Raw genomic sequence first — 20,552 nt, forward strand, 5'->3', positions numbered from 1 at the left:
CGGGGTTGAAATGACTGAAAGAGCGGCAGGACCCGCGGAGAGGCCTGCGAACAACACCACAACAGGAGAGGACGGACACAACCAACGGCGACATCAAGATCGAACAACAACAACAACAACAACAACAAGATCGAACAACAACAACAACAACAACAACAAGATCGAACAACAACAACAAGATCGAACAACAACAACAAGATCGAACAACAACAACAAGATCGAACAACAACAACAAGATCGAACAACAACAACAAGATCGAACAACAACAACAAGATCGAACAACAACAACAAGATCGAACAACAACAACAAGATCGAACAACAACAACAAGATCGAACAACAACAACAAGATCGAACAACAACAACAACAACAACAACAAGATCGAACAACAACAACAACAACAACAAGATCGAACAACAACAACAACAACAACAACAAGATCGAACAACAACAACAACAACAACAAGATCGAACAACAACAACAACAAGATCGAACAACAACAACAACAAGATCGAACAACAACAACAACAACAACAAGATCGAACAACAACAACAACAACAAGATCGAACAACAACAACAAGATCGAACAACAACAACAACAAGATCGAACAACAACAACAACAAGATCGAACAACAACAACAAGATCGAACAACAACAACAAGATCGAACAACAACAACAAGATCGAACAACAACAACAAGATCGAACAACAACAAGATCGAACAACAACAAGATTGAACAACGGAGTCACAAGGAAACCTAACAAACACGTCCACTCGTACACAGAACAAATAAGTAAGCTGGCGAGGCGATGTGTCAACAGACGTACACGAGATTAGACTGACTGGCTGACAGAGGCAGGCGCTTAAGTACGCTATCAGGGGTGCCGCTACTGGCCGCTGGAACCACGTGTTCCACTGTGGCACCCTCACACTAAAAGCGGGCCAGGAGGCGCGTGCCGCCACAGCTTACGGCGCGATTGTGCAGAGACTTCTAGGGGGTCTTCGACGTCCATGACGTCTGGCGTGGATTCAAATTCCACGGCACGCGGTACCAGACAAAGTATTCTTATTATCAGGAGGACTAACCTCTCTCATTCTCTTGGATGAATGGGTGTGAATACTCCCAGGCAGTGACCTTCCCGCTGGAAGGAGATGATGATGATTTCGAGGGTTCCATCTTGGTCCCACGAGCAGCTAGGGAAATAAAGGGTCCACTCTGACAGAGCCCTGCATGCCTGAGTAAGCCTTATACAACTGAGGTGTCGCAGGTTCCCTAGAGGTTGCCTGCTAATGACTGTTCCACCTCAACAGCCACCTATCCCATCAGCGGCAGCACGCCTTGAGATTGAGGATTTTTAAAATTTTTTTTTTATAGAGACGCACGCACACACACACACACACACACACACACACACACGACTGCTGTCTCCAGCCACTGCACCAACAATCTCTCAGAATCAGTTCCAAACAAACCGCTCCTCATGCTTCCCTGCCTCTCGTCGGCAGCTGCTAGGCTAGTGGCAAGAAGTGATGGTAGCACTGACTGTAAGCAGAGGGCTATGGTAGGAAGAGGAGAAGCAGTAAGAATGAGAAGTATGAAGCGGCGCACGTACTCCGCTGCGTTCAGCCAGCATGACATTTCAGTAACCAAACCATTTCATCTACTGGGATAAAAAACAAGATTTTTCCAGCGTTTTTTCAAATTTCCCTGATGCTTCCCCCGACACATTTGAAATTCCCTGATATTCCTTGAGTTCCAGGATTGTGGCAACCCTGATATCATAACACAGATTTTTTGTTAGCCAGTCATATAAATTAAATTTTAATTTTTTGAATAGCAAGATAGAGCAGTGAGAAGAAACTTCTTAAAAATTTTTAGCGTATTCACTTTATGGGAGTTTTCTTTTATTGGTAACGTACAACTTGGGATGTCAACGTTTGCCTTATTTCTAGTGTCATGTTCGTGAATTATTTTCCTAATAACAAATTTTTTTATGTTGTTCTTGACAAGGGGTGCAGACTTACATATTCACAACTGTTATTACCCTAAGCCTAGTAAAAAGAGAGTGGCAGTGCTGATTTGGCCCAGCCTTGCATATTACATGCACAATTTTTTTAATGTTGCTGATTTGAGGAGAATGACCCCGTATGAGTAGACCATATGATATACGTGACAGAGTGCAAAATATGTCATACAGAGATGATTATTGCTGACCATATCCACATGAGGTAGAACAATCACGAAATCTTTTTACCGACTTGTTGGTATGTTCTTCCCAACTGAGTTTGGAATAAATACATGTTCCTAAGAGTTTGACACATTTGTTATCTATATTTTTAGGCAGCCCTTCTGGTTTTTGTCTGGATTACAGACAAGTTTATTGGCAGCAAACCAGTTTAAAGCAGAGTCAAGAGTTTCCTGTGTAATCATATCCAGAGTCGGGATGACGTGATGCAAAGAAAGTAAAGTCGTATCATCAGCATACCAGATAACCAACTGTGATACACAATGAAAAACGGGCCAAGGACAGAGCCATGTGATACATCTGGAGCAATTTCTACTAAGAAGAGTGTGTATTTCTAATGGAGACAATTTGTCTTCTGTTGTTCAGGTAGGAAGAAATTACAGCTAAATTAGATTTTTATATAGTATAATATTCTAATTTTGTTAGCAATATGTTAAAAGGAATGCAGTCGAATGCTTCACTTAGATTGCATAATGCAAATGACACTGGTTTCTTAGTTTCAAAAGCTGTTAAAGCTTGATCAATAATTTCCAGAACAGCTGAGGTGGTATTTTTACCTGGCTGAAATTTGTATTGACCGTTGGTAAGGATGTTATGTTTTTCAAAATAATTGCTTAACCCTTAATCAGGCATGCAACATTTTCATTAGTCAAGCAGACAGGTGGGGTATTTTATAGCCCAGTGCACAATTTACATAACAAAATCTCAATCTTTGGGAAAATGACGTTCGTTTTATGGATAATGTTAATGTTACTGAGCATCTTAATTCTATATTTCTTTCTGAACCTGACTGATTATTTGAACTTTTTTTACGATGAAATTTAAATATTTCATGAAAAGTTAATAGAAAATGTTTCGCTTAAGGTTTACCTATTTTATTTTTCATTTTTTTACATGTCACCTACAATTTAAGCCTCACAAACATAAGCCACAGTTGAAGAAACGACTTAGGCATTACAGTTGTTGCAAGCATAAACAACTGTCACATTTCTTACAAACAAACTTTTTGCATATATCACACACACCTGCTGCTCAGCCACAAACCACACACCGCCCACATTTCTTGCTTGCTGATTCTTGAGAAGTAGATGGACATGTCTCTTTTCCAAGGTTTCTCACCATTTCATCAAGAATCTTGGTTGCTGATTCTTGAGAAGTAGATGGACGTATGTCTCTCTTTTCCAAGATTTCTCACCATTTCATCAAGGATCCCGAAATGTCACGAGGCCAACACATTATTTTAGATCCTTCAGTCTGATGTGGCTCCATAAATGCCGTTGCTAAATTCTTAAAAAGAAAGTTGTTCTTGCATGATGCAAGTTATTTTAGATTTGAGGAATACAAACTCTGTGCCTTGATTCTTGTGCATTCACAAGAGAGTAAAAGACACCCATTTGCCATCGCCTCTTGACACATGGGACATTGTAAGAATTATATAATTGATTCACGGTGTCAACTCCCCTTTTGCCAAGTTATAGTACATTATTATTCCAGGTTTGTTTGTTTTATTGTCAAGTTTCGGTAGTTTATGTATCCGAGTCATTTTTCTTTGGTACACATGATGTGAGAATGACGTCTTTTTGAAATCCAAAAAGTAAGGACCCAACTTCTTGCTTTTTGCCTTCCTGGAATTCAACCAAGTATCTCTCTTCTGTCCTTCAGTGTACCAATACAAGTGATCTGCTTCTTTAGCAGATATGTAATAATAATAATAATAATAATAATAATAATAATAATAATAATAATAATAATGGTGTAAATGTGACGTTCCTATTGCTACCTCTGGCATCAGGAATCAGGTGCATCATTATCTCGCTTGGCTTGTTTGGGGTCTGATATGGGCCACCCTCTTGTTTTCCCCAGTATACTTCCAAGCTATATGTAAAAGATCCATGAATTACAAGTAAAAATGTTTCTGATTTGGACATAGGAAAGATCTTGAGTCCATATTTTGCGTGCTTATTGGGAATATTCTGTATCACATTGCAGCACCCACGGAATTTCTCATCAATAGTCACATACGGCCCGAGGTTGTACAAATTTCTGCAATTGAGAACAAACATCTGCAAGAAAGGATGAATGGCATCTAGTTTGTCCGTTTTCCACTTTCAGCTCATGTGTCCTTTCCATCAAATCACATCCTGGGGGTAAAGTATTCAGTTTTTCTCCACTTGGTAACATTATCTCTTCCAATAAAAAACTCCACATTTACTTTTCTTTTGAATCACTATTGCCACCTTTAGTAATAGATAGTGTGTCTTGTTCAAAATCACTGCCATGCTCACTTTATTGAATTACTTCCACCTCCTCATCCCAATCCCACTGCTGCAGAGTTTATAATCTGACAACTCCTGCAGGATTTTGGCTACTTCTTCTGGTGTCATTTCCCTGAATAAATAACAAACTAATTAGCTTTTTCAAACTACCGATCTGATATAAATATCTACACATGTCTGAACATACATATCAACTATGTATTTACTTACAGGATCAGACGTGCGGGGTACTTTGTACACCAATAGCATTCTGCCAACAGATTCATGGAACCACAGGCAACAGAAAGCGACAGAGTGAAACTAACTATAACAGTCGGTAGCCGAGACCACAATAGAGGAATAGCTAGTGTGCCAACAATCTGAGAAAAAGCAGTGTCGCCTAGCAAAAACCTAAATATCCAGTACTTTATATGCTCCAGGGTTAATTGAATGTACATGAGTGATTCAAATATTTTTTAGAATACTGGCACAATATAAACTGGTTCACAGCTCTGGGGGATTTGCTTATGACCCTTTTTGAAAATGGGGATAGATTTTGAGATTTTAAGTGAGTCCTGGAAAAAAATACATACTCAACATTTATTATGAACAAAACTTAGTGGCTTGCTTATCAAGTGATCTATTTGTTTAACAACATAATTAGACATCCAGCCACAGTCCATACTTTTGGAATTAGATGCTTTGGAAATAGTTTTACGGACGTTATCAGGCATGATTTTATTACAATGAAACGAAGCCCTTTCAGGCAACTGGGGATCACGCAGATCCCTTGCAGACATGACTGTGGTTTTAATATTGTCTATTTCTCTGACTGATGTGACAAAGTAGTCATTTAACTCTCCTTGATCAAGCAGTGTTTTGACAGACCCAGTTGGAAGAATTCACTGGTCTGATGACTTTCCACCCTGCCTTGTAGTTATTTGGAGCACCTTCTATGTGCCTTTCACATACTGCTGTTTTAGCCCGTATGATCTTTGCTTTGTAGTACTTTTTTTACTTTTAAAGTAAGCATTGTAATCCAAATCCCTCAATTGTGCTCATTTTTATATATTCAATACCATATGAGCGATTTCTGCCAGTCCTTTTGTGTACCAGGTAATTTTTGTATTTTTACATCTCCTAAAGGAGATAATTGTTATTAATGGGGAACATGAAAACCATGAATCTCTATATTTTTAAAAAAGTCATTAAAAATCATTTTCAACACCATTTTTTTCTGTCTGACACTCATATACAGATTCCTACTTTGCATTCTTTGACTTGTCAATAAATAACAATTTGTTCCAGCTCCTACTCATGCCACACTAAATTCATTAGAATAAGTTGGTTGCTTATGATAAAATGTTAAAAACAACAGAACGTGATCTGCAAATACTCTATCAGCCTGGCTAGCCACATATTCTCTCTAAGTAACTTAACAATGATACAACAATGTTCCAATTCTAATAATTTATTTTTTATAAAACAGGCATTGACTTGCAGAGTATATATTTTATCATCATTGGCACCTGGCAAATCTGAATTACAAACACTGTAATTATGTAAGTTGGAACTGTTGACCCTAAGAAAGCATAGTCATCACTGCTCTTGGTCTTGTTAGAGGCCATTACTGACACTGTTTCATCACATTGCAAATTAAATTACACACACACACACACACACACACACACACACACACACACAAACTTTTGCCTTTCAAAGATATAATTTGCTTAAAGCCTTGCTGCACATTTCATTTCACGTGGACGATATCCAAGATCTTGTGACTAACAAAGGCTTTTCCCAGTCTGTTAATGTGTAAACAACATCCTGTATGAAATAATCTCCCTGGTATGCTTATGTCAACGTAAGTTGAATTTTTAAAGTCCCCACATACATTTTGCACAGCTTTATTTTTTTCTGCTTCCTTATTTGCATAGACCAATTATGTAAGTCATGGTGATGGGGTATATAAAAAAAAATCACAATGATTCAGAAAGCTAGCAAGTTTCTTTTCTCTTCTGTGTGTGCACACCTGCTGCCAACTCAATGCTTCTAATTTATGGACACTCACAGACAAACGACATCCTGTATGTCAGCTTGTCAGTACTGAGACACTTAAGCTATTTGATCAGTGCCATTAACTTTTCACACAGAACAGTTTTAATGGCTTCTGTTCCTACAAATCCACTGGGTTTAACACCACCACCATGATTTTGAGGCCACTGCATATTATGCAAGGTCAGGGAAATGCAAACATTGTCACAAGTGAACTATAGAATTTGGGGATTCAGTTTTAAGTCAACGTATTTCACTGTTATTTTACTTACTTTGCCAGTTTGGTTGTAATGCATAGTTACTAAAATTAAATTGTGCAATATTAAGTTTATCACTACAGGTGAATTTAATGTTTTCATCAAAAATCTTTGAGAATACACACTGAGATAGGAAATTTAAATCTCAGTATAATGGATATGCAAAATATAATAGAAACAATTTAAAAAGTAGTTAATATAGCAGTTAACTGCAACATAGCAAGCTGGCACAGAATGTTGCACTAGGTCTCTCTCTCTCTCTCTCTCTCTCTCTCTCTCTCTCTCTCTCTCTCTCTCTCTCTCTCTCTCTCTGCACACAAAGGTGCACATGCACTCACATTTTACAGGTTTGTATTGCAATAACTATTAAATGTTTAGAATGGGAGTATACTTCCATATGCATTCTAGAACATACACAACACAATAATCAACAGAAAATTTTGGAATTAAAGAAAAAATTACCTTATGAGTATCTACACCATTGTAATTACCTAAGCAAATATAATTAAAGCAAAATGAAAAACTTAATTAAAGAGATAGGTTGACTGAAGCAGGAAATTTGATAAAGGAAATCACATCTAAAAAAATCCTGACTCCAAAACCGAGCCACGAGGATGGTGGTGTCAACCAGCCGCCGTATCATCCTCTCCCTGGGCCATCACTGGTGTGGTATGGAAGGCACAAGATCAGCACACCACTGTCCCAACCACTGTCAGCTTTCTAAAACTTGGAACCACCACTTCTCACTCACGTACCTCCTCAATTGGACACACAAGGTTGAAAACACCTCATTCTAATTCCAGTCCTCTCACCAAGGAACAAAACAGAATCCACCCCAGCTGCTGTAACACTTCCTTATAAGCGCAAGCACCCCTTTTCAGTCACTGGCTCACTTCAATGTGGCCAGCTATCATTTGGTACAATAAGAAAGCTGGTTTCAGTTACAAGGAACTCCTGCTTCAATTTACTAACAGCTAAGGTCCTAATGCAACAGATTACTTTTTTGTGTCATAACTAATATTACTACTCTCTCTTAATCTAATAACTTTTTTGTATAGCTAATTGTGCTTACCCTCCAGAAATAATAAGATGAAAGGCAAAGAGGACCCATGGTAAATATGTAGCTCTGAAGCGAGTTCCAAACCAAAAGCTGACTATGACATCTTTGTTTAGCTGGCACCAAACATACAGAACACTGAGGACCATGGAAACCATAAGGAGCTGGAATTGAAATTATGAAGCATTATATTAACAATCAAACTTTTAGAAACATTTGCTAGGAAATCTACAATACATACAAGGGAACAGATACTATACACTTGCATAGGTAATATAATGTATTAAGAAGTTGTGGAAATCGTAGAGATGACCAAAGTTCAAAGGGTTAGGGGGGAAGATCCCCCATCATTACTCAGTGCACAACTCCCAGATTTTTGTTAATTATTTACGGCCTTTATTTTCCACAATTTTTTAAGACAAAAGATTTCACTACTGACAAAATTGTGGTGAATTTATGTGATTTTGATAAACTAGATGATCAACTTACCATATAAAAATGTTATGACGAGTATTAACACATTTTTGACTTCTCAATATTACAAAAATGTTTTTCAGAAAATTAATTCCACAAATTCCGATACAAATTTGTAGGGTATGAAACTTACTAAAACAGTTTTGTTGTATTAAGAAACGGTCATGATTGGCCTCCTTCCTTAGTAGTCTACGTAATGTGAAGTATGAGGTCCAACTTCACCAGATGAAAATTCAGTCCAGTGAGTATCCTACCTCATGATTTCTGCAGATTGATTATTTATATTCATGGATACAAATGTGGTAAAAGAGCTGTGGTTGCAGATAAGGCACCTGCTGATCTCTTTTCTCTTATTCACTTAGACCTCTACACAATAGACAAACAACTTCAGAAAAATTTTTCTTAGTATTGCCAGTCTGCACTTTTATACACTCTACTTAAACAAGAGCCAGTTGTTTTGCTGCTCAAACAAAATTAAGTAATATTTTTAGTGTGTGATGTCCTTATCTTATTTCTCAACATCACCCAATTTAATTTTACTAGACTCCTTTACTGTAGTTTTACTTTTTTGATATTCACCTTATAACGTCTTTCCAAGTGACCTTTCATGATGTTCAACTGCTCTTTGCTCTCTCTGACAGAATCACAGCCACTGGCAAATCTCAAAAATTCATTTCTTCTCCCTGAACTTTTAATTTCCTTTCCATATTACTCCTTGGTTTCCTTCATTGTTTGCTCAATATACAGACTGAATAACATTGGGGATACCCTAAAACCCTGACTCACTCTTCTCAACCAATCCTTCCCATTCACGCACTTTTACTCTTGTCATTGTAGTGTGGGTTCTATACAAGTCGTTAATACCTTTTGCTTCCTGAATTTTACCTCTGCTAGCTTCAGAATTCCAAAAGACTATTCCAGTCAACACTCTCAAAAGCTTTATCTAAATATGCCAATTCTATAAATTTTATATTTGTGTTTGAACACTGTAGGGAAAGAGATTGCTACCTACTGTAAAGACGACGTGTGAAATTGCTGACAGGCCTGTCTGCAAATTTTCATGTCTTCTTTTGTTCTAAGGAGCAATCTTTCTTTTCTTACACTGCTGGTATTTCTGCTTGGAGTTTCCATTTTAAATTTTTATTTCTTCAGTTTGCCTTCTAACATAGCACCCCTCTCAGATTTAGTTATAAGTTGGCACAGTGGATAGGCTTTGAAAAACTGAACACAGTTCAATCAAGAAAACAGGAAGAAGTTGTGTGGAACTATGAAAAAAATAAGCAAAATATACAAACTGAGTAGTCCATGCGCAAGATAGGCAACATCAGGTGGCTTGCGGAGTATGGATGTAGATGTAGATGTAGACAGCGTAAACTCAGAAGTGCCGTGGTGTCGTGGTTAGCGTGAGCAGCTGCCGAATGAGAGGTTCTTGGTTCAAGCCTTCCCTCGAGCGAAAATTTTATTTTCTCAAAGTTATGATCTGTCCGTTCGTTCATTGACGTCTCTGTTCACTGTAATAAGTTTAGTGTCTGTGTTTTGCGACCGCACCGCAAAACCGTGTGATTAGTAGATGAAAGGACGTGCCTCTCCAATGGGAACCGACAACATTTGATCACAAGGTCATAGGTCAACCGATTCCTCCACAGGAAAACACGTCTAATATATTCTATACGACACTGGTGACGGCATGTGCGTCACATGACAGGAATATTTTGTCGACCCACCTAACTTGTACACGTGGCGAATGGGTAAAAAGATTCTTCTATCTTGCCAGTTTGTGATTATTATAAATAAAATAAATTAAACTTTTCATTCGATGGATGACCTGAACCGAGGACCTCTCGTTCTGCATCTGCTCACGCTAACCACGGGATCACAGCGCTCCTGAGCTTACATTGTCCTTAATGTTGCTTATCTTGCGCATGGACTACTCGGTTTGTATATTCTGCTAATTTTTTTCCATAGATCCACACAACTTCTTCCTGTTTTCTCGATTGATCTGTGTTCAGTTTTCAAGGCCTATCCACTGTGCCAAATTATAACTAAATCTGAGGGGGGTGCGATGGGGAGGTTCCCTTGTAAGATGAGCTGTACTGTCAGTATCGCCTCACACGTCGTTACAATTCCCCAGAATCCAAACTGATCTTGTCCGATGTCAGCTTCTGACCGTCTTTCCATACATCTGCAAATAATTCATGTCTGTATTTTGTAACTATGATTTATTAAACTGATAATCCTGCAACAGACTTAACTCCTATCTTCTTCGGAATTGGTATTACATTCTTCCAGAAGCTGACACTATTTTATCTCATATCTTGCACACCTGGTGGAATAGTTTTGTCCCAAAGATTTTAGCAAGTCTGAGGAATGTTGTTACTCCACGTGTCTTGTTTTCACTTAGCTCTGTCAAATTATTCTCGCAGTCTCATATCTCCAATCTCATCTTCATTTACTTCCTCTTTCCTTCCTATAATACTGTCATCAATCTCACTTCCTTTGTACAGCCATTATATTTATTCCTTGCACCTTTCAGCCTTCCCTACTTTGCTTAGTACTGGCTTGCCACCTGAGCTCCTGATATTTGCATAGCTGTTTCTCCTTTTAGCTGTTTCTCCTTTCACCAAAGGTTCTTTTAATTTTCCTACTCTAGGCCTCTACTTTTCCACAATTGTGTATGTATCAACAGTTTTTCAGTAACATGTGCACTTTCTTGGCTGGAAATATTACACTTAAAAAAACATTATGGGCTATTATGCCATGGTTTCTTGAAGAAACCCATTGTTTCATCTGCATCTGTGGAGAACACCTTCAAGGGGGGTTGTAGCTTCTGTGAAAGGCTGATTCCTAACCTGGCTAACTGCTGAATTAAGTAACATTTCATTTCTAAGAGCTCTCTCATACTGGCATGACATTGTATTTTATCCTAACTGGCATGTGACTGGCTGTTGTTGAGTCTGCTATGTCTATCACCCCATATTTGAAGACAGGCATACATCTTTTTTAGCACAGGAATAAAGATACCACTCAATTTCACATCCTCTTCCATTTGATAAAATTTGTAATGTTTAGTAATCTCCATTACCTGTTATCTCCTGATGGAAGTCACGATCTGAGTCTAATCAAATTTAAACTGGTGGTATCCCAGTTGCAAAACATGTTCTGTGACAGAAGGCCTATCTGTTTCACCTCTTTTACAGTTGCCCTACTCTTTTTCTACTTTTTTTGTGGTACACAGGTTCATGCCTCCACTACATGCTATCCTGCAAATTCTCACTTTCTCCAGAGCTTTGGAGAAATTTTTGACTGATCTTAAATGTTCCAGCATTTTTGAGTGGCCGGCAATATTCCCTACTACATAGAGCACACGGGCAACTGGAGATGGGGAGAATCATACAATTAGCCGCTACAGAGCACACTTTGCAGCCGCGAGATCGTTAGATTCAATATTATAACACTCTGGTCCTGGCTGCCACAAGCAGAGGCAATACAGGTTCCAAGAGTGAGCAACTGACAGCTTTCCTGGACCTGATGCACTAAGGGATGGATGGTATACAGCACACACAGGCTTTGAAGTGAACTAAGAGTCTGAGCAGGTGACACAACTGAAAAGCGTGTCGCCAGATGTACTCTATGGCCTGATACAGGGCAAAGAGCTCTGCTACAAATATTGAGCAGTGTACTGGAAGCCGATCGTGAAGTTCTACATGAAGGTCGTGAAACTGAAGTTGATAGAGTGAGGCTGGAGTTGCATCCTTAGGAAGCAAATGAAGACCAACATAAACATGGGCCACTGGATGAAGTCAAGGTGGTGAAGGTTTCACACCCACTGGGAAAGTTGCAAGTAGAGTGAAATTAAGCTGCTGAAGTAAGATCCGAAAGCAAACTCCAGGAGGTAACAGAGAAGAGGGACACGCCCCATACTGGCAATCAAAGGAATCATCAAAGAGGGAGGCATAGGATGGGTGGCCACGTATGGCAGACAAACGGCACACACATCTGCTGAGGAGAAAGTCATGGCGGAATGACAATGGTAGTTCGGTAGCTTCTGCATACAGACTCTCAACCAGGCTACTGTAAAAGGCACCAGTGGGCTAATGGATACCACAATGGCGGATAGTATTGAGATGGTGTAAGAGGACAGACATGCAGATGCATAAATGAAACACCAATAGTCTAGTTTCGAACAAACAAGACACCGATACATAAGGAGGAGAGTGGTTTGATGTGATCCCCAGGAAGTATCATTGAGAGCACACAGGGTATTGATGGACTGCATAAAGCGAGCTGCCAGGCAAGACATGTGGGAGGACTAAGTTTTGTATCGAGCGTGAGCCACAGGAATTTCATAGTTTCAACGAACAGAAGAGCAACAGGCCAAAGATGTAAAGATGGTGGAAGAGACCAATTGCACCACCAGAAATTCAAGCAAACAGTTTTGCAGTGGAAAAATGAAAGCCATTGCCAATGTTTTGAGTAAAGATGATCGCGACTTCAAGGAAGATGCCGAATGTGCCACATCCGTGGAGAACTGCAATAAGTGGCAAAATTGTCAACGAAAAGAGAACCGAAGATGCCTGGCGGGAGACAGGCCACTACAGACTTAATGGCGATAACAAAGATGATGACACTATTTTCTGAATAAAGGTGTCCGTAAGGCAGAACCCACACATACCTTGAATAAACCTGTCTTAAAATTCCTGAAGGAAGCACGGCAGGCGGCCATGGAATCCCCACATTTACAGAGTAAGGAGGATACCAGTCCTCATGCAGGTGTCATAGGCTTTCTCCAAATCGAAAAACACAGCCACAGTTTGGTATTTCAGCAGAAAACCATTCATGACGTGGGTGGACAAATAGACGAGATGGTCAACCGCTGAATGGTGCGCTCAGAATCTACATTGTGCAGCTGTTAGTAAATTGTGAGACTTGAGCCACCATACCAGCTGGGCATGAATCATACGTTCCATCACTTTGCCAACACAGCTGGTGAGAGAAATGGGGCGGTAGCTAGAAGGAAGGTGTTTGTCCTTACCAGGCTTAGGTACAGGTATTACAGTGGCTTCATGTCAGCATCTGGGAAACAGGCTCTCTGCCCAGACGCAATTGTACATATTAAGCAGAAAGCAACTGCCCACAAGAGATACACGTTGCAACATCTGAGTATTAACAGCATCTGGCCTGGGGCAGTGGATCAGGATTAAGTGAGTGTGATCTAGCTCCCTCATAGTAAAGGCGGAATTGTAGCACTCAATTTTGAGAAGAGAAGGGTATCGCCCGAGCCACCTCCACTCATTTCTGATGGAGGATGGCAAGATGATAGTGGGAGGAGCTTGAAATCTCCGCAAACTGGTGGCCCAAGGTGTTGCAGATAGCAACAGGGTCCATAATGACATTGTCTGCTACTGTCATGCCCACAACTGGGGAATGGATCTTGGTCCCAGAGAGCCATCAGAGGTTGGCCCACATGATGGAAGAGGTACAGGCACAGTTACATGAACTAGTGAATCAAATCCAGCAAGCTTTTTTGCTGTCTCGAAGAATGCGATGACACTGTGCATGCATCTATTCATAATGAATGGAGTTTGCCATCATAGGATTACTGTTAGAAATGCGGAGAGCACCTATCTGTGTGCGAATTGCATGGCGGTGCGGCACACCTCAGTCCACCAAGGGACCAGGCCACAGCGTACTAAAGAGGAAGTGTGAGCAATGGAACAGTCAGACGGTAAGGATAACATTTGTAAGATATTCCACCTGGTCCTCACAACTGGGGAAATGTTGTTTGTCGAAGGTCAACAGGAAGGAGTAAAGCCTATAGTTGGCCATAGTAAGCTGCCATTTGGGTGTGCACATAGGTGGGGTATGAGTCAGCAAACTGATAGCACATGGGAAATGGACACTCGAGTGTGTGTCAGAGAGAACAGACCACTCAAGATGATGGGCTAGCTGGGCAGTGCAGAAGGAAAAGTCCACATGGAAATTGGTGCGCGTGGAGTCTGAAAGGAACGTGGGTGTTCCAGTGTTAAAGCAGATGAGGTTATGGTGATTGAAAAGGTCAACCAAGAGGGCACCTCTCTGACTGGTTCTGGGAGAACCCCAATGAGGTGGTGCACATTAAAGTCATCGAGCATCAGAAAGGAGTGAGGTAGCTGCCCAATAAGTTGGAGGAAGTCTGCCCTGGTGACATCTAATGATAGAAGGATGTAAACAGTACAAAGGGGAGAGGTCAAGTAAGAAAGGAAAAGGTGAACTGCAACAGCTTCAAGGATGGTAGTCAGGGAGATGGGTTGACTATAAACGTCATCCCATACGAGTAGCATGACTTCCCCATCAGATGGAATGCCAATCTCGGGGTAAAGTCAAAACGGACCGGCAAGAAATGTGAGAGCTCACAGTGGTCATGAGGGTGCAATTTTGTTCCTTGAAGGCACAGAAAAAGTGGATGCTGTGATTCTAAGAGCAGCCGTAAATCCTCTTTGTTGGATTGAAGGCCCCGTACGTTCCATTGGAAGAGAATAATCAGGAGGAAAAAATGAAGGGGTGTCAGTCGGGTGGCTGTCAAATGCCAGCCTTTAAAGACTCGTAGCTACAAAGCACAGAAGCAGGAGGATCCTGCTCCACAAGGTCTACAGAAGTGTTAGCGTTCACCTGCTGTCGGCCTATGGAGTCCAGAGCTGAAACACGGTTGGTGGTGCACACCAGCGACACAGAGGTCAGCTCGGCGAGGGTACCACATGGCGACACTGTCGAAGAGGATCTCAGAGTCAGTGAAGGGGAAGACCGTTTGCCTTTCTTTGACTTCTTCGAGCCTTACCGGTTACCACAGGAAGACTCAGATGTAGGTTGGCTGGAGGGACGTATGAAGGTTTCACAGGAGTATTCCTTCTGTCCTTTCCGGCCTGCCGGTTGTGTAGCAGGTGGCTTTGCCTTGTGAGGTGAAAGTTTGGTAGTGTGCTGCGCAGCTGGAGAAGATTGGGATCCTAACATGATTCTGGGCAAATTTCACAATCGCAGTGCTAAATTTGAGGTCACATATCTGCATGGCCATGTTCTTTATGGAGCAAGATGTAGCAAGAGCAGTACTGTCTGTGCCAAATGGTAGAACACAGGGTTTCAGACTAGCCAACAACTTATGGGGGAGCGGTTAAGGTATTTTTTCCTTCACTCGGATCTCCTGGATAGCCCACTCATCAAGATACACAGGACAATCTCAGGAGGAGCCAGAATGGTCGCCATTGCAGTTGATGGAGGGGGAGAAGGAGGCGGACAATCATCCTTGTGAGCATCCCTACCACAGGTTACACATTTGGCTAGGTTTCGACAGGACTCTCGAGTGTTTGTAATGACGACGCTGGTAGCAGTGCACTGCGTTCGCAATATACGGTCTGACTGAGATAACTGCATAACTTGTTTTGATCTCTGACAGAAGAACTACTCTATGAAAAGTGACAGAGTGTGTGTGTGTGTGTGTGTGTGTGGGCACTAAGGAGTCATCTACTTGTTTCATCACCTGATGGACAGCAATGACACACTGATCAGAGTGGTACGTTTGGATTTCAGTCTTTGTCAGACCATCGGGCAGCCTAGTGTAAATAACACCACCTTGGGAAGAATTCAGTGTTCGATGGGCCTTGACACAAACAGTACAGCCATGGAAGAGCAAAGCTGCAAGCAATAGTTGTGTTTGAGAATCAGAAGCAGCCTCCAAAAGCAAAGTGCCATTGCATAAATGAGAGAAGATACAATTGCTGGCCCTGTGATATCCAACACCTTTCTGAATAATAAAGGGATATACTGTAGAAGAGGACAGGCCCTCCACAGTATGCAAAACCATGAGGAACCATGGTGCAACTGGAAGGGTCTTCAAATCAATAGTCTCATTCTGTTTACATTTCAAAGCTGTTGACTGTGAAAATGATTTGTTCACTGCAAGAAAATCCCCATGATTGCAGCATTTCTGATGGCATGCTCCTTCCAACTGGTGGCCTTCTTTAGAAGAGGGCGCACCTGCCTTAGGTGATTCTTGACACCTCAGGTCACATCTCCCAAAGACCTGACAGAGGGACCTATCAGTAACTTGGGATGGTGGCAGCTCCAGGAAATCACCCCTCCCTGGGTCTGTCCTGTGCAGGGGGTACGTGCGAACCCTACCTGTTGATCTGGGATTGGGAATTATTCGTTATCCAGTCACCTGTTACGTGTCAGTCACATTGGCCGGCCTTCAGGAGTGCACAGGGAGGAGGAGGAGGAGGAGGAGGAGGAGGAGGAAGAAGAAGAAGAAGAAATGGAATCCCAAACGCCAAAGTGGAGGAACGATAAGAGAAGGTGACCGAAAAACAGAATAAAGGAATGAAAAACAGAATAAAGGAATGAAAAAACAGTGGAGAGTATTCAGATACTGACAAATGAAAATGCAGAATTCATTTCCAGAAACAGTCCATTCATGTTTCCCAAGCGAGGAGAAAAAGAACAGCAAGAGGATAGATATGCAGCATGGAAGGGAGAAGATGTTGCAATGACCATGGTACCCAAGCACAAACCCGCCAATGAGCAGTCAGCCTACTGGGGGTTTGAGGTGGAAAAAAGCAACATAGGTCGAAAATGAATTTCATAATTGTACCAAGATAAAAAGAGATGGTGTGGAGAGCCCCTTTTTCTATCTTAGAGTAATACTGCTGGGCCAGAGTGAGAGATTTAGAAGAGAAAGCAACAGGTCATTGGCATATTAGTGCTCCAGGATAACATTGAGGCCATACAGTGACACATCAGTTGCCAAAACTATGTGCTGGTCTGAAAAGAACGTAACTAAACAAGTGAGAGAGTAGTTTGGATTTCAACACTTGAAAAGCATGTTCTGAGTCCGGGTTCTAGTAATTAGGTGAATTCTTGCATAAAAAAACATGCAACGAGTGGGTCAATGTGGCCACCCCCAGCAGGAAATAATGGTAGCAGGCTAGCTTCCCTAGGCAGGCCTGAAGTTCCTTTATGGACGAGGATGAGGCATAGACATAACAGTGGAGATGTGATATGGCAGAGGACGAACCCCATCCCCCAAATAATCATTAGAAGGTTGAAAACTCTGAGAATTTACAAGGTTATACCGGAACCCTGCCGACTGTAAGACAGAAAACAAAGTGCACAATTTTTTCAGGAGACTGGCCACAGAGGAGCATGTGAAAACAATATAATCCACACAATTAATGCAAAATGGGGACTAACATAGTCAATTTCTCTAAAAATACTGTAAAATACCAGGGGTGCTAACTACACCAAAAGGAAAATGCTAATATTGATAGAGACCACATAAGTATTCAATACCACAACTGACCGAGACTCTTTGTCCATAGGAATCTGCAGTTACGCTTCAAACAAAGAAATTTTAGTACAGTACTTGCCACCTATATTTTCACTAACAGTTCCTCCTGGTGTGAGAGAGGATACATGTCCATGATCAATGCACATGACAGTAGGTACTGAATTTACCACAGAGGTGAAATTTCCCCAACGACTTCTGAACTACAATGAGCAGAGATGACATTCACTAGCTATAACTTGTTGCACTACCCCCCAGAGATTGAAGCCTGTCCAATTCAGCTTTCACTTGATCTTTCAGGATGAGAGGAATAGGAAGTGCCCAACAAAATCGAGGTCGAGCCGTGGATTCCAAAGAAATATGAGCAGAAAAATTTGTAGCACACCCTATAACTCCCAAAAACAATTCCAAAAACTCCTCATATACTGATGCCAATTGAGAATACGGGTACACAATTAGACACAAGGTAAACCACGTTGGTGACAGAGAATCCAAATGCCTGAAATGCATCCCTTTTGAAAAAGTTCTCATCACAGGCATCAGCAACCACCAAAGATGTAATTGAATGAACCACTGACTTGTACAAAGATGATGCTGTAAACTGTCCCAGCAGTGCAATGATCTGTTTGTTAGGACTGACCAGCTTCCATATGATCTGCATCAATGCGGCAAGCCTAAACTCATGTAGGTTTGAGAATTCAGTAACATCACTACAGCACCTGTATCAACTTGTACCCAGAGCACTTGGTGAAAAACACTTAACTCAAAGTCACAGGCATTGGAGTCTAAGTTTTCACCAGTGTCCACATCTTTAGCAACCTTCAGCGAATGAGACACGGATGTGTCATGGCCTATCTTGTGGCAAGCGTTACAAGTAGCTCAGCGCTTAGAACTGCTGTATGTTCGTGGTGAACAAAACAGACAGGACAAGACGGAAACGAAGAATGCTGACGCAAGGGCTGTGGTGGTCGCAGCTACTTGGACCGGCCTTGATCTGCTGGGTGCTGGTGCTCGGTCCATTTGTTTACAGCTGCCACTGCCACTTCCTTGTGCACACTGTGTCCTAATGGGTACATCTTGTGACACTACTGCAACATTATGCCACAATTCAATTATTCAACCACGGCCTGAGAAACTTCAAAAGATTGTGCCATTTGCAAAACATCTGCCAATGGGGGGTTTTCACAGAGCCTTCTGGTGCGCCTTCTCATCCGGAGCTAAACACATAATTGCGTCACACACCACAGAGCCTGCTTAAGACTCATTATGGGCATCAGCAATGAATTGATATTTACGGCTAAGACCATAAAATTTGGCAGCCCAGACCTTGTATGACTGGTTTGTTTCTTGCGGCATCAGTAGAATTTGATTTGCACCACTAAGATATGGGCTCATTTGCGATGGCAGTTGGGCAATAAACTGCATTTCATCAAAATCAGGAGCTGCAAGTTCTCGTAAAGGGGCAAGCTGACACTGCAATCTATACACCTTCAAGTGGATTCCATGAGATAAATAAGGCTTTACACAAATTTGAGTCTGTCACACCAAAAGGCATAAATTGCTGTCAGATTCTTTTCCGTAACCTTCCCTAACAGAATCAAGATAAAATAAAGAAAGGAAATTTTAAAATAAATAATTGAAGACAGCATTATTTGTGATGGAAATTATAAGTTGTACGGGGCACTGAACTGTACAACACTGCAATTATCTGTATGAGAACTTAAATACTTGATTTTGAATGGCAGTGGTAAAAAAAGGTACTGAACAAAGCCGTCACACAACAAGATGGAGTTATTGAGTATTTCCAATTGTAGGCTGGTCAGGTAGTAGAAGGGGCGGGGAGGGGGAGATAGGATGGTGGTGGTGGTGGTGAGATGGGGGGAAGACAGGTGGGTGTGGGGGGGGGGGGGGGGGAAGACAGGTGTCGGGCGTGTGTGTGTGTGTGGGGGGGGGGGGGGATGACAGGTGTCGGGCGTGTGGGGGGGGGGGGCGGAGACAGGAGACGGGTGTCGGGTGTCGGGTGTAGGGTGTGGGGGGGCGGGGCGGAGACGGGTGTCGGGTGTAGGGTGTGGGGGGGGGGGCGGGGCGGAGACGGGTGTCGGGTGTAGGGTGTGGGGGGGGCGGGGCGGAGACGGGTGACGGGTGTCGGGGGGGGGAGACAGGTGTGTGTGGGGGGGGAGAGAGAGACAGGTGTGTGTGGGGGGGGGAGAGAGAGACAGGTGTGTGTGGGGGGAGACAGGTGTGTGTGGGGGGAGACAGGTGTGTGTGGGGGGAGACAGGTGTGTGTGGGGGGAGACAGGTGTGTGTGGGGGGAGACAGGTGTGTGTGGGGGGAGACAGGTGTGTGTGGGGGGAGACAGGTGTGTGTGGGGGGAGACAGGTGTGTGTGGGGGGAGACAGGTGTGTGTGGGGGGAGACAGGTGTGTGTGGGGGGAGACAGCTGTGGGGGGGAGACAGGTGTGTGGGTGGTGGGGAGAGAGAGAGGTGTGTGGGTGGTGGGGAGAGAGAGAGAGAGAGGTGTGTGGGTGGTGGGGAGAGAGAGAGAGAGAGGTGTGTGGGTGGTGGGGAGAGAGAGAGAGAGAGGTGTGTGGGTGGTGGGGAGAGAGAGAGAGAGAGGTGTGTGGGTGGTGGGGAGAGAGAGAGAGAGAGGTGGGTGGGTGGTGGGGAGAGAGAGAGAGAGAGGTGGGTGGGTGGTGGGGAGAGAGAGAGAGAGAGGTGGGTGGGTGGTGGGGAGAGAGAGAGAGAGAGGTGGGTGGGTGGTGGGGAGAGAGAGAGAGAGAGGTGGGTGGGTGGTGGGGAGAGAGAGAGAGAGAGGTGTGTGGGTGGTGGGGAGAGAGAGAGAGAGAGGTGTGTGGGTGGTGGGGAGAGAGAGAGAGAGAGAGGTGTGT

The 20,552-nt window shown here is 42.5% G+C and overlaps 1 protein-coding gene across 2 annotated transcripts in view; it reads right to left on the minus strand.

The window, feature by feature from the left end:
* LOC124619741 (derlin-1) overlaps positions 1–20,552 on the minus strand; it is a 129,570-nt gene that overhangs the window by 30,927 nt on the left and 78,091 nt on the right. For both annotated transcript variants that reach the window (XM_047146313.1, XM_047146312.1), the window contains exon 5: positions 7,894–8,042. In XM_047146313.1, the coding sequence (XP_047002269.1) occupies positions 7,894–8,042 (149 nt within the window). The remainder of the gene's footprint in view (positions 1–7,893; positions 8,043–20,552) is intronic.

This window comes from Schistocerca americana, chromosome 6, assembly GCF_021461395.2.
Source record: "Schistocerca americana isolate TAMUIC-IGC-003095 chromosome 6, iqSchAmer2.1, whole genome shotgun sequence".
Lineage (NCBI taxonomy): Eukaryota > Metazoa > Arthropoda > Insecta > Orthoptera > Acrididae > Schistocerca > Schistocerca americana.